The 13,828-nt window shown below is 43.0% G+C and overlaps 1 protein-coding gene across 4 annotated transcripts in view; it reads right to left on the reverse strand.

Annotated features, from left to right (window-relative positions):
* The window catches only part of ZMAT4 (zinc finger matrin-type 4), a 172,857-nt gene that overhangs the window by 74,201 nt on the left and 84,828 nt on the right, over positions 1–13,828 (reverse strand). For all 4 annotated transcript variants that reach the window (XR_004644626.1, XM_034762023.1, XM_034762021.1 and 1 more), the window contains exon 4: positions 3,119–3,275. Coding sequence is in view for 3 of the 4 variants with exons in the window: in XM_034762023.1 (XP_034617914.1) it covers positions 3,119–3,275 (157 nt within the window). In the remaining variant the exon portion in view is untranslated. The remainder of the gene's footprint in view (positions 1–3,118; positions 3,276–13,828) is intronic.

The raw sequence follows: 13,828 nt of genomic DNA on the forward strand, positions 1-13,828 counted from the left end.
CAGCAGAACTAAAATTCATTTGCAAATTCAACACCATTAATCTGGGCTTGAATAGGGATTGGGAGTGGCTGGCTCACTACAGAAGCAGCTTTTCCTCTCCTGGAATTGACACCTCCTCATCTATTATTGGGAGTGGACTACATCCACCCTGATTGAATTGGCCTTGTCAACACTGGTTCGCCACTTGTGAAGTAACTCCCTGCTCTCCATGTGTCTGTATATAATGCCTGCATCTGTAGCTTTCACTCTATGCATCCGAAGAAGTGAGGTTTTTACTCACGAAAGCTTATGCCCAAATAAATCTGTTAGTCTTTAAGGTGCCACCAGACTCTTTGTTGTTTTTGTAGATACAGACTAACACGGCTACCCCCTGATACTTGTCAGTCTCCATGTCCATTCAGTCCTTGACTAGTTAGGGCCAATTAATTTATGGGTGTGGGGGTTTCAGGTTTTTATACGAACATATGGTTCATTAGGAATGGAAGAGACATCATGATTAGGCAGTTGGTGAGCTGAGACCATAGCCTATCATGCTGACCAATATTGTCACATTGTTTCCTTGTTCTGCTCATCTGTCTCCAGCTGTTGTTTCTTGTCTTGTACATAAGTTGGACGTTCTTTGGAGCAAGGGATGTCTTTTTGTTCTGTGTTTGTACAGCGCCTAGCACAACGGGGACCTGGTCCATGACAAGGACTCCTGGGTGCTACTGGAATACAAATAATAAATAACTAATTTCACATTGGCCAGAAAACAGCTTATGGATTTGAAAAGTTGACCTACATGTGAAGCACTCCACATGGCTCAAAGAACAGATATTCACACAAGCATTTGAGGCTTGATCCAAAACTCATTGAACTCAACGGGCTTTGGATCAAGCCCTTCAGGCCTACATCCTGGAGAACAAACTTGGGGAAGTTTGGAAAGTTCAAACATTTTCCTTACGAAGGAGTTTGGTCTTTAAAAAGAAATTCTTGCAGTCTAAAATATATAAACAAAGGTATTCTTTCCACGGGGGCCTTTCTTAATGTTTCCCATAATCTGAGTCCACCTGCGATGCATGTCCTGAGGACAAAGGCATGATACTGGCCTTCCGTGCAAGAAAGCAACTTTAAATTGAGTCATGATGCCATCTCATATTGGTTCTCTTAGCATTGGTAAGGGGTTAGAAGCCGTGGGCACCGCAGCACCCAAAGGTTGGGCAGAAACATAACAAGGTTGCAAATAACTTCCATGCCCAGTCTGAGGTCCCATATTTGGGTCCTGTAGTGAAGCGACGACTCACCGGTGCAGCACCTCCTGCTGGTCTTCTTGGAAATTAGCTTGTCCAGCACTCAGAACACCCTCTGCTGGCCGATGTCTCGCTTGCCTCAGGGCCCCATGTGCCTCCGCAGAACCCCCGCTCTGGGTCTCCCCTCCCAGGGGAACCCCCAACCTTCTAAACCCACCTTGCCTCAGTGGCTACTGACAGTTGTCATCCAGCCCTCTTTCCCTGGGGCAGATTGCAGTTTGTAATGGCCACTCATCATCGGCAAGGGGGTAGGACCTGCTGCCTTTGCCTATCACCAGGCTGCCCCTCTGCAGCCCCAGTATCTTCATAGGCCTTCAACAAGGCCTTTGCCCTTCCCCAGCACTGCTCTGCCTCAGGTACTTTGCTCCCAGGCAGCTAGCTCTTCCCACTCCAGGGCTAGAGTGAGACTCCCTTGTCTCCTGGCTCCACAGCCCTTTTATCCATGTCAGCTGTGGCCTGATTAAGACAGCCACACCTGTGGCTGTTTCCCCAATCAGCCTAGCTTGGCTGTTTTTAATCCTTGTTCTTCAGGAGTGGGACAACCACCCCACTACAGGTCCCAAACCACTTAGGGCAAAATTTTCAAAAGCACTTAAATTACTTAGGAGCCTAAGTCCTATTGAAAATGAATTGGACTTAGTTTCTGGAGCCATTTAGGTGCTTTTGAAATTTTTACCCATAGCGTCTTCTGACAAAGCTGCACCAGTTGGTCACCAAATGCCCACTGTTTCTATTATATTTCTGTAATTTAATTGATGATGACCTGTAATGATTCCCTTCAGGAAAATATTCTTTAATTAAAACAATGAGTAAGCCATGGTTTAAAGCGATTCCCTGCTATTCCCCCAAGTAAAGGGAGTGACAATTCTTAAGCACAACAAGGAAGAGGATAAAAGACAAATGCTAGTTTATACTTCACCATCTACAGTCTGTAAAGCAAGAAAAACCTTATTTAATTATACCTACGATTTACACTCGACTCATTAGACGGGGATATAAAATGCACAGCTAAATTTAAATTCCTTTCTAAAGGAAGTAGTAGTTACTGGTAGTAACAGTGAAATACATTGCACCTATCTGTAGGATTACAGCCCAATTTTAATGTCCGTTTAGTATCAAGTATCCTCTGTCCAGATTGAACTGCAGTGGAAGTTCAGGTTCACAGAATGTTAGAAGTTGAAAGGATTTTATGGATAGGCAAAGAACAAGATGGCTAAATTATCTGATTCCAACATTTGTCTTTTTTAAATGTAAAAGTTAATGGGCCTGCATTAGTGGAATTACTGCAGAGAATGGCATGAATGCCATGTAGGCAAAAATCAAGAGGCCAATGATCCAAAATGTTTTAATGTCTAGATTTTCCTCTACAGTGAGAGCAGATTATATTCTGCCCTGTGCAGTAACTATAAGGGGTTATTAAACATATTAGCTGAGTTGTCAAGTAATTTCTGATAATGAAAGTGAGTCTTGACATTGGTTATACATGCCTGGAGGAGACATTGTCTTCCAATGTACAGATGATTTTCAGAAACATGGAAGCAGAGATAACAGCCAATGCTGCCTGATAAACTACTAATCTGTGTGAACCACACAGGCAATAATGGCATCAGCAGGTTTTTTTGTAAAGGTTATTATGACAGCAAGAAAAATGAATAGCTGTTTCTGCTGATCTTTATTAGTTAGCTATCCCTTTACTTTCTGAATCGGCAGTGTCATTAGAGCTGCAATGCCCCCCAATGCTGCTTTGGTGCAGTGAATAATCATAAATCTGAATGGACAGAAGATTCTGCTTTTTAATGTCTCCTCATATTCATTGTCTTTGGACCTACCTGTGGCCTTTAGTGCTGGCTGTTCACCTAGCAACAGTTTTAACCTTTTGGCATGGATTTTGCCTTGGTAATGTGATTCGGCCACCACTGCCGAGGTGAAGGACATGTTACATAGCGTGCAGCATTTGTTCTTGTCCACTGCGTCGGCATCACTGCCCTGGATGGAAACAAAAGAGAGAGAGATGTCAAGTAAAACTGGACAGACCTTCGCAGAGAAAGGGAAGAGTGAAATCCAGTTCTGTGATGTCACTGCAAAGCCACAACCACCCCAGAAATCCAAAGGGGCTTTTCCCTCCCTTCGCTATCTGAAATGCGCCCCCTGTTTGCGGCCCAAGCATTAATTCTGCTTAATGAATTACTCTCCACTGCTGATGCTCCCTGCCCCCGAGTGTTCCTGGAATGGATGACAGCACATAGCCTGCTTTAATCGGAGTCCCAGTAGGCATGAGGCCTTGGATGTCTAAGGAGACTGTGGTATTACATGGTATATAAAACCATTCAGGCAACCCCTTAGCAGGCTCAAATGGTGGCTCAGAAAGGACATGGATGGAATCTGTTCATCACCTCAGCCCTATCCAACTGTGGCCTCAAAGAAAGGAGACGCTGATGATTATGAACAGGTATGTGCTCTGATGCCAGTTGCTTTGGGGCTCTCCCTGTTGCTCCTTTGCTGTGGTAAGCCTCATGGGGTGTAACTCGCTCCCTGCCAGTTATCAGGGCTCATTCCCCCGCATACTTTCATATGACCCCTCAAGAGGTTCCCTTTGTTGCTCGCCCCATATTTGCTTTCACTGGCTATAGGGGATTGGGAAATCAGACACCTGGGTTGTTATAACAGATGTTGCTTATTGGTCAAAAGGATAGTCTCTTTTATAACAATTTTTAAAATGTGCCAAGGAGCAGCTAGAATAGGACAGGCCCCTCTTTAGAGGATGGGGGCCCAAAAACCAACCAGGTTGGGGGGCTTCATCAGAGCCATGCCACCACATTCCAATGGGATATGGACACTTCACTCTCACAGGCATCTCTGGAAATCACAGCCTAAATGTTTAGATTATTGCCCCCCTTTCTTTGGTGTGCTAGAGCTTGTGGCTGGGTGCAGGGGAACTAAAAGGGTTACATTTAGTTCCCCTTGCCTTTCTCTTTGCATGGGTGTCCAAGGGGAGGCCTACTGCAGACAGGAGAAGAACACCTGCAGGAAGGCTGAGTGCTATCTCCCCAGGCTCCTTTTGCTGATGGTTCCTTGTTTGGTCTGTGTTTATGAGGACTCTCTCCTGCCAGTAGCTAGGCTTGGTTTCTGCCCAGCCTCCCCAGCAATGCACAAAGCCCCTCAGATCATCTGTTTGAAAATCATTGGAAGGTTCATTGTAATTTTAAATCTCCTCTGTTTTAATGCTGCGGCGCAGGGTGCCAGGCATTTCAGGCACAAGCCAGAGAGGGGATGGGGAAATGATGGCTTTAAAAATAAAATGAGTACTGAACAATCAGATGGATGGCCAGCCACTTCTGCAGCAGTGGGTCTGGCACTGCCAGCAAAGCAACCCCTGATTACTCTCATTACAGTCTGTACAGTACCAGAGATCAGACAGGGTCTCAATTATCAATCAGAGATTAGTAAATTGATAATTCAGGCTGGACTAAAAGTGAAGCCTGCCTTCTGTAGGGCCCCCTACTGGACAGGCTAGACCTAGGCGTTTCCTTAACTAACCCGATAATGGGAATAATATCTGAGATGCACCAGAACAATTTCTCTGCTCTTGCCAGGTGCACTAAAGGCAAACTCTTAGTTATTAAACAGACGGGGAAATTCAGGAACTAGGATCTCGTAATGTGAGTCCTCCCACCCCCATTCTTAACAGACCATGAAGAGCCTGAGTTAGTGGCCAAATACATTCCTTTCCTGGGATTTGGCTTTTTGGTCATTCAGAAACAACAACACAACACCTCCTTGGCCATTTCCCTTCCAAAAACCCCAGTGCACCCTAGTGCAAAGAATCATTCCCACCCTCTTTAGATCCTGACTGAATCTAACTGACTGCACCATTGGCCAGCACAATACATCACTAACTCCCCTGACTCTTCCCGGAGAGCTTTATTCAGTGCATGGGCCATGGGTAACAAGCCCAGCAGGCCCATACAGCACTTATATTCTAAAAGGTGCTTTAGGGAGGTGCCAGGGCCTAGTCAGGGGTTCACAGACAGGCCTCTCATTTGTCCTACAGCATCTCAGCGTTTGTTTGTTTTTTTCTTTTTTAAGAACTCTCTAGTCTTGTGGCTGCAAAGAAACCCACACTAATGTGATCAGAGTGGGACCAATGGAGTGATGCCTGCTCAAGTTTGCAGAGCCAGAAAAAACAGCTCTGAGTCATAAACTGCCCCATTCATCTAAATGGGGGCTAACTCAGATGCTCAATGATGATACTTTAAATGCCAACATTGATAAGTATTTTACTGCTCAAAAGTCTAAGATTGGAGAGGAAGGATCCTATTATGAGGGACAGTGATTCTCCTGGCTTGTGGTGTGCTTGAAAAATATTAAATAATAATGTGGCATGATAAACAAACATTTATAGTCCACTATTAATCATGTCTGGGAATTTTGAGCTCCCATTCTGGTTGGCATTTGCAGAGAGAATTCCTGCAAAGAGTGTCGGACCATCCCCAGCATTTCATCTGTTGACACATACTGTAGAACAAGACTCCTATCTTGCAGCAATTATCTACTACCAGCTGCTAACGAGATAAACCTGAAGGCAAAAGCAGCCTAATGGCATCTACTAAAGACTGGAATAACTGCAACAAAACTTGCCCAGCAGACCGAACCACCAGCCAGGAAAAATCTGCTACTTTCTGCTTCTTCCCTTGTGAAAGATGAACTTTTGAACTCTGCCTGGTGACTACTCGGATATGAAAAAAGATACCCACAAAGAGATGGGCTTTTTGCATGTGGTAGTGAAAAACATGCCTAGGAAACTGATGCTGCCAGAAACTCTTCTTCTAATACAGTGGGTTCTCACACTGCGATCAGCTGCTCTGCCCAGAGGGGTCAGGGGTGGGGTGTCTATGGAATGAAACATATTGATGCAAGGATGATGCCTTGTGAGTGCTGTGGCAACCACCACGTGATTCTGACACCCAGACTACAAGTCACTTGCTCTTGCATAGGAGATCCCCATGCATGCATAGCATTTCCATTATTTTTTCCAGAGTTGGTAACCTCTGTATTTTCATGAACTTGGGTGTCTCTGAAAATTGAGGAAAAACAGATTCTGGGGTACACCATAACATTTCAGGAAAATGGGTGTTTCAGACAAGCAGACGACTCCATCATGTTGAGTGATATATTTTCTAATGGACAGAGAGTTATTCTGCTACGCATCCAGAGGACTACTGCAGCCCTCAGGTCCTAAGAGCTGTACTGGACCCCGGGCTGCGTGAAATATGAGCATGTTGGAAGTGTGGTGGATCCTGGCTGCTGATTATCTGGCGTAGAGATCATCTCTGAAGTAATGCTCTATAGTGGTGTAACAGGGCAGTGTCACACAATGTACAGAAGCCATGCTGCCTATTGGATAGAATGCCACAGCTGGAAAAAATGTGTATAACTGCATCTCCCTCCAATGGGCTCACCTACAAACAATATGAGCGCCAATACTGCTCCACAAGGGTGAATGCTCCATAAGTTACTGCTAATGATCTATAATCAGTTCTGATTCAGCTCACCCTGTGTCTCTCAACCTACAGATGCAAGCTGTGTTTCCATGGCCAGCAGCCATGCAAATTTAATTTTTGCTGAATTGAACCCATTAAAACAAAAATGTGCTTCTGGCCACCTTTTAGAATATAAGTGATAATTTCTCCCAGTAATGTGATTTTTTTTCAGTGTGCTCTTTAAAATAAATAAATACCCCCCCCCACACACACACACACACATCACAGTGAAATGCACACATGTGCTGGGCCCCTATTGCTCTGAGCCAGGAAAGTTCTGTAGGACAAGTGCATCCAGAAGACCTAATGAATAATTAGGAAGCCACATCAAGAAGATTTGTGAGATTATAAAACCTCATTGTAAATACAAACTGCTGAAATTCCTGCAGGACCGAGAGACAATCTAACCTTGTGGAGATTTCCGTCCATTCGCTGCATTCAGCGCTCCTCTTTCCTTATATCCCTCATCCCCCAAGCGTTTCCCCTGCCCCAGCAATCTGCCCATTACTGCTGCAGCCAGTTCCCCTTGCCTTGATTATGGAAGCATCACTACAGCATAATAGCCTAATGGGGGACTACGCCAGGTCCAAAGCAAACATTGAAAAAAATTGCTTTCGTTCCTGTTGTGGGGGGGTGGGGGTTGCTCCTTTTACCCTCTCCGAGGTTTCTCATTCCCGAGTGCCTGAGGTGAGAGGAATAAGCAGTGTGGTGATGCACAGAGTCACTCTTAAGGCTGGGGAGCAGACCAAGCTAGGGATGTCAAAAAAGGACACTGTGCTGGAAAGGAAATAGGTGACCAGAAGTTGGGAAACCCTGCATGAAGGGAGGAGCACAAACATTGATGCCGCCATTACGGCAGCACCTCCTACATCTGACAAGTCAATGAACACAAAGCTGATTAGAGAGAAAAAGTACCAGAGGCAAACGGCTTCTCTGAAGGACAGCAAGCAGCCGACCCTACAAGAGAGGGATGAGCCAGCCATGGGAAGCAGGGCTTGGAGTGGCAAACTGATATGCTGGTGGATGAGAGGGACAGCCTTCAGTTCCGGGTGACAGAGAGGAAGGGAGCTCGGGAGAGAAAGAGAGAACAGTTTCTCTTGGACAGAAGCCTGAGGAATGGAGAGCCAGAGAGGCCATCAGAAAAGCAGACTGGAAAGGGGCGATGGAAGAAATAAAGGTTCTAAAGGGACATGAAGTGGGAACCCAGATGATGCCTGCCGGGAGGTGGGCACCCAGACGATGAGCATTGGGCAAACAAGGACAGCGTGCGTAGCTCCATCTCCTCAAGGTATATGGAGATGGCCAGCTCTGGGGAAGGGGAGAAAAAATAGTACTCCCTCAGCTAGATCTTGCCCTGGGGTGACTAAGGATTTTTTTGGTAGGGGCAGTGTAACAGAGAGGCTTGCTCCTCGAGGGCTGATTTGTGTTTGCTGAGTTCCAGTCATCTCCAATACTTTTGTGCTGATTACATGGTCTCTCCGTGATACTTTCAGAATTCTTCTATAACACTGTACTTTGAAGGATTGTAGTTTCTTTGTTTGAATGTCCATAATTCTTTGTTTCACAGCCATAATTTAACATAGATCAAATGTAAATTTACGAGTCAGAATTTAGTCTTCAGTTTTGTGTCACTTCTAATCAAATATTTATACTTCCAAAATGTCTCTTTCACTCTCCCTGTTCTGGTTCTGATTTCAGCACCCAATCTTCCATCTTCTGTAATGATGCTTCTTAAGTAGCAATAATTTCTCACTTGCTGTACAGCTATGTTGTTCATTGGAATCTTGCATGTTTTCCCAAGATCCTTGCATACCACCATAATTTTGTCTTGTCCACATTCAACACTAGAGGATATATAATCTCCACTAACTTCATCAGACCATCTTCTGAATCAGACGACAACAGTGTCATCTGCATAGTGAATGTTATTCACCCATTTTCCATTCATCTTAATACAGTCTTCTGTTTTTTCGATTAATCACTCACTATAAATGTTGAATTAGTGACATTATACAACCTTATCTCACTCCTCTCTTGATCTCTATTAGATTTTCATTTTCATCTCCCATTATAATCACCTTCTGATTCCAGAATAATTGTTTTATTACTTGGAGTTTGTATCCATCAATCCCTACAGATCGTAATAAATGAAGCAATTTGGAATTGTGAATTCTGGCAAATGCTTTTTGGAAGTCAATGAACACAAATATATTGTTTTCCTCATTTCAACTGATCTTTCTAATATGAGCTTCAAGTTCATAATGGTATGCCTTTTCTATGTTTGAAGCTATATTGTTTTTCGCTTATTTTCTTATCAATCTTTCCGGATATTCAGTCTTGAACAACTTGCAAAAATATCGGAGAGTCATGTGATACCAGGCTGATTATGAATTGTAAAGACTGCAGAAGTGTTCTTTTTGGGGGGACTTGGATAGAGTGGGGTCAGAGTTACCTCTGACAAGGCTTTCAAGCCTTCATCCTCTATACTTCTTAACAATTCAGCCAGTATGCAAGCACAATCTAGCACTTTTCCATTCAGAAGTCACTGCTGCCTTGATTTCTTCATCCATTATTGGCAGGTTTACTTGACTGATCTCTAAATTGAGATTTTTCAGGCCTACCACCACATAGTTCCTTGATATATTCTCCCTATCTCTCATTCTTGTCTTTAGGATCCATCAAATATTGCCCATTTTTGTCCTTAAGTGTCGTATCGATCACCTTTTTTCTGTAATTAAAGTTTCTTACCTTTTGATACCTCACTTGTTCCTTCTCTTTATCCAATTGTCCAATGTCTTGACATTTCTCATTCAACCATTCGGACTTTGCTAATCTGCATTTATTCTTTATCATTCTATTTAGTCTTCAATATTCCTCTCTTTCTGTTATTGATCTTTGTGCTTTTACTTACCTTCTTTTGTCCATCAGAACAATAATTTCATCTAGTATCCAGGGGGTTTTCTTAGCTAGTAACTTCTTCCCTTACATTTATCTGCAGCTTCTCTGATAGCATCTTTCAGATGTTCTCAAGTCACTGGATCTTTGTTTTCACAAATGATCTGCAACACTTCTTCTTGGTAATGACTTTGTATCTCCTGATTCCTCAGAGCTTCAAGGTTCCAACCTAGATAGTGTTTGGCTTTCCATAAACTTTTTCAGTTTGATATTCAGTCTCATCAATACCAATCTATAATCTGATTCACAATTTGCACTTGGCATAACCTTAACCTTCCTAACACCATTTCTATAACTATGGTTGATTGCAATAGGTTCTCTTCAACACGAGTATTGCAGATAATGAAGTCATCTTTCTCACAAAATTCCATAAATCTTTCTCCTCTAGCATTTGTTCCATTAAGGCCCAATGTGCCAACTGTCACAGATATCCTACCCCTTTCTACTTTTGTGTTCCAGTCTCCCATAAGAATTACCACTCTGTCTTTTTTTCCCCATCACTCATTTCCATTGCTTCTTCAATGTTTTCACAGAACTGTTGGACATCATCAGAATCTGCAGTTCAATAATATCTTTTGGATGTGCTTTTATCACAATTATCATTACTGTTCAGATAGATTCACTTATTCGATCCTTCCAGCTACTATAATTACTATTCCTTTCCTACTTTGCCATCCACCTGCACTAATAACTCTGTATTCTTTGCCACTCATAATGCTTATGACAAAAAGTCATCTTGACCTCTCCAGAGCATCTCACTTAGTCCCATTATTGTGATGTCCAGCTTTTCCATTTCTTTACATACATTGGCTAGCTTCCCAGATTAAGCCATTCCCTTTACTTTCCACGTGGTGATCCCTCCAGTCACCAGTTTCACACATCTGGGCATGTGGGGCACCAGCTAGTGCTGAGGGCCAGTCAGATTGCATGGCAGTTTAGGAATACTAGCATTCCTCAACTGCCATATAGGCTTTAGGGCGCTCTGAATGTTTACCATTATAAAAGACGAACCTGGAAATTTAAATTCATAACTTTGCTAGACATCTGTGCTGGAGAATCTTCTGCTTATAAACTGTGAGAATTAAGCATTTAACAGTTCCTAAACATCCATCTCTATCCATCTTGTTTCTTATTCAGGCACTGATCACCAGGATATCTCTGAACACCTTTTTTTTAATTATTATTTTTTGGTCCTATGGTTCTTAGCAGGCTGCACCTGAAGCCCCCACAGACAACGTGTCCCAACTGGCATTATTGCTGCATCACTTTTCAAGTGCAGTACTCACCTACTCTGATTTTTCGGTCTCTCAATTGATATTTCACACACACACACAATTTCTCTTCAGTGTATTTAAAGGAGACAGTAGGTTTAACAGCAGGGAGCAGAGCCAATATCATGTGAGTTGAGGGTAGGAAATAATTGTCCATCAGTACTGGTGAATGGGTGGAGAAAAAAGTTCCCCAAAACCACCAAAGGCTAAACAACAAACACTTTCATAGCTATTGGGCTCGTTGTCGACAATTTACAAACAGGGCGAAAGGGCTGCATTTGTCGTGGGTATTAGTCATAACGGATATTTGAGTCAGCACCACAAGGAAACGTGATGAGTGCATTTAGAGCTGTGCACGGTTGGACAGATTTTCAGAAGAGCTCAGCATGCTGGGTTGGCTGCTTATTGAAGTGCCTAAATAGGATCAGAACTCTTCTCTGGCCCTATTTGGAGCAAAAGCTTTCCAACAGCCAGGGAATCTGCCTCTTACTTTTGTTTATCCCACCTGAAATCAGTAGAAAGTCATTGTTTAAACCACACGTCTCTTCCAGCTACCCTGTGTTCCTGCAAGTATGCATGCACAGCTGTTCACAGTGAAGTCATAACAAAACAGGGTGCCCAGAATCAAACCATATGCAAACGTGTATTCTTTCACCCCATGAATCATTAGGCAATGCTGCCAATGCAGTAATATGTTAGGGGATGTGTGCCAAGTTCTCCAGACACCTCATGGGCTTAGGTCTCTCTCTTGCATTAAGTGGTATTTTCATTCCCTGTGATTATACAGAAACTGAACATGACCAGATACTTTGACAAAAACTAATGGTTGCTATCTAGATCACTGAAATGTTGGGAGCCAAGACACGAACAGTTCAAACACATGGAGCGGGAGAGAGACAGATAAATAAGGCTGTTTGACAATAAAAGATCTGAACGAGGCATAAAATATACTAAAGCCACTTATTAGTATTCCTAAAGAAAACAACATTGCTTGACTGTGATCTGCATGGACTATAATGCAATCTTTTCATTTATTTAAAATGAAGACTGTCTGATTAGAACTCAAAAGACTTACAGCTTTAGCCTCCTCATGGAGGCAACTTGACCAATTGCCCCCTTGAATATGCTGTTTTCTAAATGTGTGTGTTTTCTCAGATTAGCAGTGTATGTGCATTTATTATCTAGGCTCATTCACTCTGCAAGCTGGTCAGGTTTGGCCCCCAACCCACAGTAAAAATCCCTCTAGCAGTGAGCCATCTGGCGACAGCATTGTTCACTTCTTTACCCTACTGTTCCTACAGCGGATGGTACATACTCATCATTGACAAGAGTCTCACTTATGAGCTGCAGTGAAATGGTCTGGATTTTAGCAATTTCTGTCCTGTGGAGTGTGTTGGATGGGTTCATTAAAAAGGAGGAAGGTTTCAACCTCTGTCCTTATCTTCTTTTATTACAGAACTCCTAATATAGCAGCGCCATCAAGGTGGTGACCAAGGTCCCACTGCCTGCCCTACTTCAATCCCACTCTAACATTGCCAAAGAAAAGCCCAACAATAGCATTTTATTTGGATGCACCACCACTCTTCTTGTATGCCAAAACAAGGGACAGCCAGTCCCCACGACTAAACTCTGTTTCCTTTATGCTGTGGAGCATAATCGTGATAGAACTACATGGAAGTGTTTATTATTATCCCCAATTTTCAAACATCTAGTGTGACATTCACACTGGTGCAAAGGGCCAGAGCAAGACCTATATACCATTCTAGTTCCACTTCACTCTCTGGGTTGAATGAGATTTAACTGGTGTATTAGCCTTGTGCTGACCATCTGCATAGGGGTGATTTTTACCAAGATTGCTCCTTTCAACACAGAAAAAGCCATTTGTGGCTGCAAGTGTCACTACTCTTGAGAGGGTGAGAAGCGAGGAGAGTTTTTCAAAGGCACAAGGGGCAGTTAGAAGCCAACTGAAAATCAGTGGGAGTTGTGTGCCTAATTCCCTTTTGTGACTGAAAATCTCTTCCTTATATACTGTCTAAGGAATACAAAGCCCGCATTTGTTAACTGCATCAAGCCACTGCATTAAATAATTTTAATGGAGGATGAAATTAAGGAAAAGAAAAATGCAGGCTGAATATCTGGAAACATTTCTATGGGGGCTGCAGATTAGTCTTCCAAAGAAAGTGGCGGAAGTCCAATTGTTTTTGATATTTAATACTATCGGGGACAATCCTGCAGGAGGATACTTTACAGCAACTGTAGCCAAATAAGATTTTTCCATCTCCAATCTAGATGATCTTGTGCTGCTCCAAGGTGCACAGTACTGGAACAGCATTAACAGAAGAAAGAGTCTGATGGAAGCGTTCAATAACAGAGTTATTTTTAAGTTGTGATGTTACCACTGGGTGTAGTTCTCTTGCCTGGCAGAAATATTTACTTCTGCCAGTACACCACAATGACCCATTAATAGTATTGTTAACGGCATGAGAGTGTGCAGGGTTTATTAATTAACCTAAATAGGGATCCCAGGGCTTTTTGAAAAGGGTTTAATAGGAGACCTCTCCATTTCTGTCCCACCCAGCATGCCCCTCCACACAACACATCTTGCTAGCCTAGCTTCTAGCTCACCTCTTGTCAAGCAAAGCATTACCAAAATATAAATCAGCCATTTTCAAGAGCCATGCAGTTCTATCCAGACTTACTGGCATTATGCACTGATTAAATTCAGATGATTAATTCCTCCTTGCAATATGTTTGCCATGCAGTGCTGGTGGTT

Source organism: Trachemys scripta, chromosome 2 (assembly GCF_013100865.1).
Source record: "Trachemys scripta elegans isolate TJP31775 chromosome 2, CAS_Tse_1.0, whole genome shotgun sequence".
Lineage (NCBI taxonomy): Eukaryota > Metazoa > Chordata > Testudines > Emydidae > Trachemys > Trachemys scripta.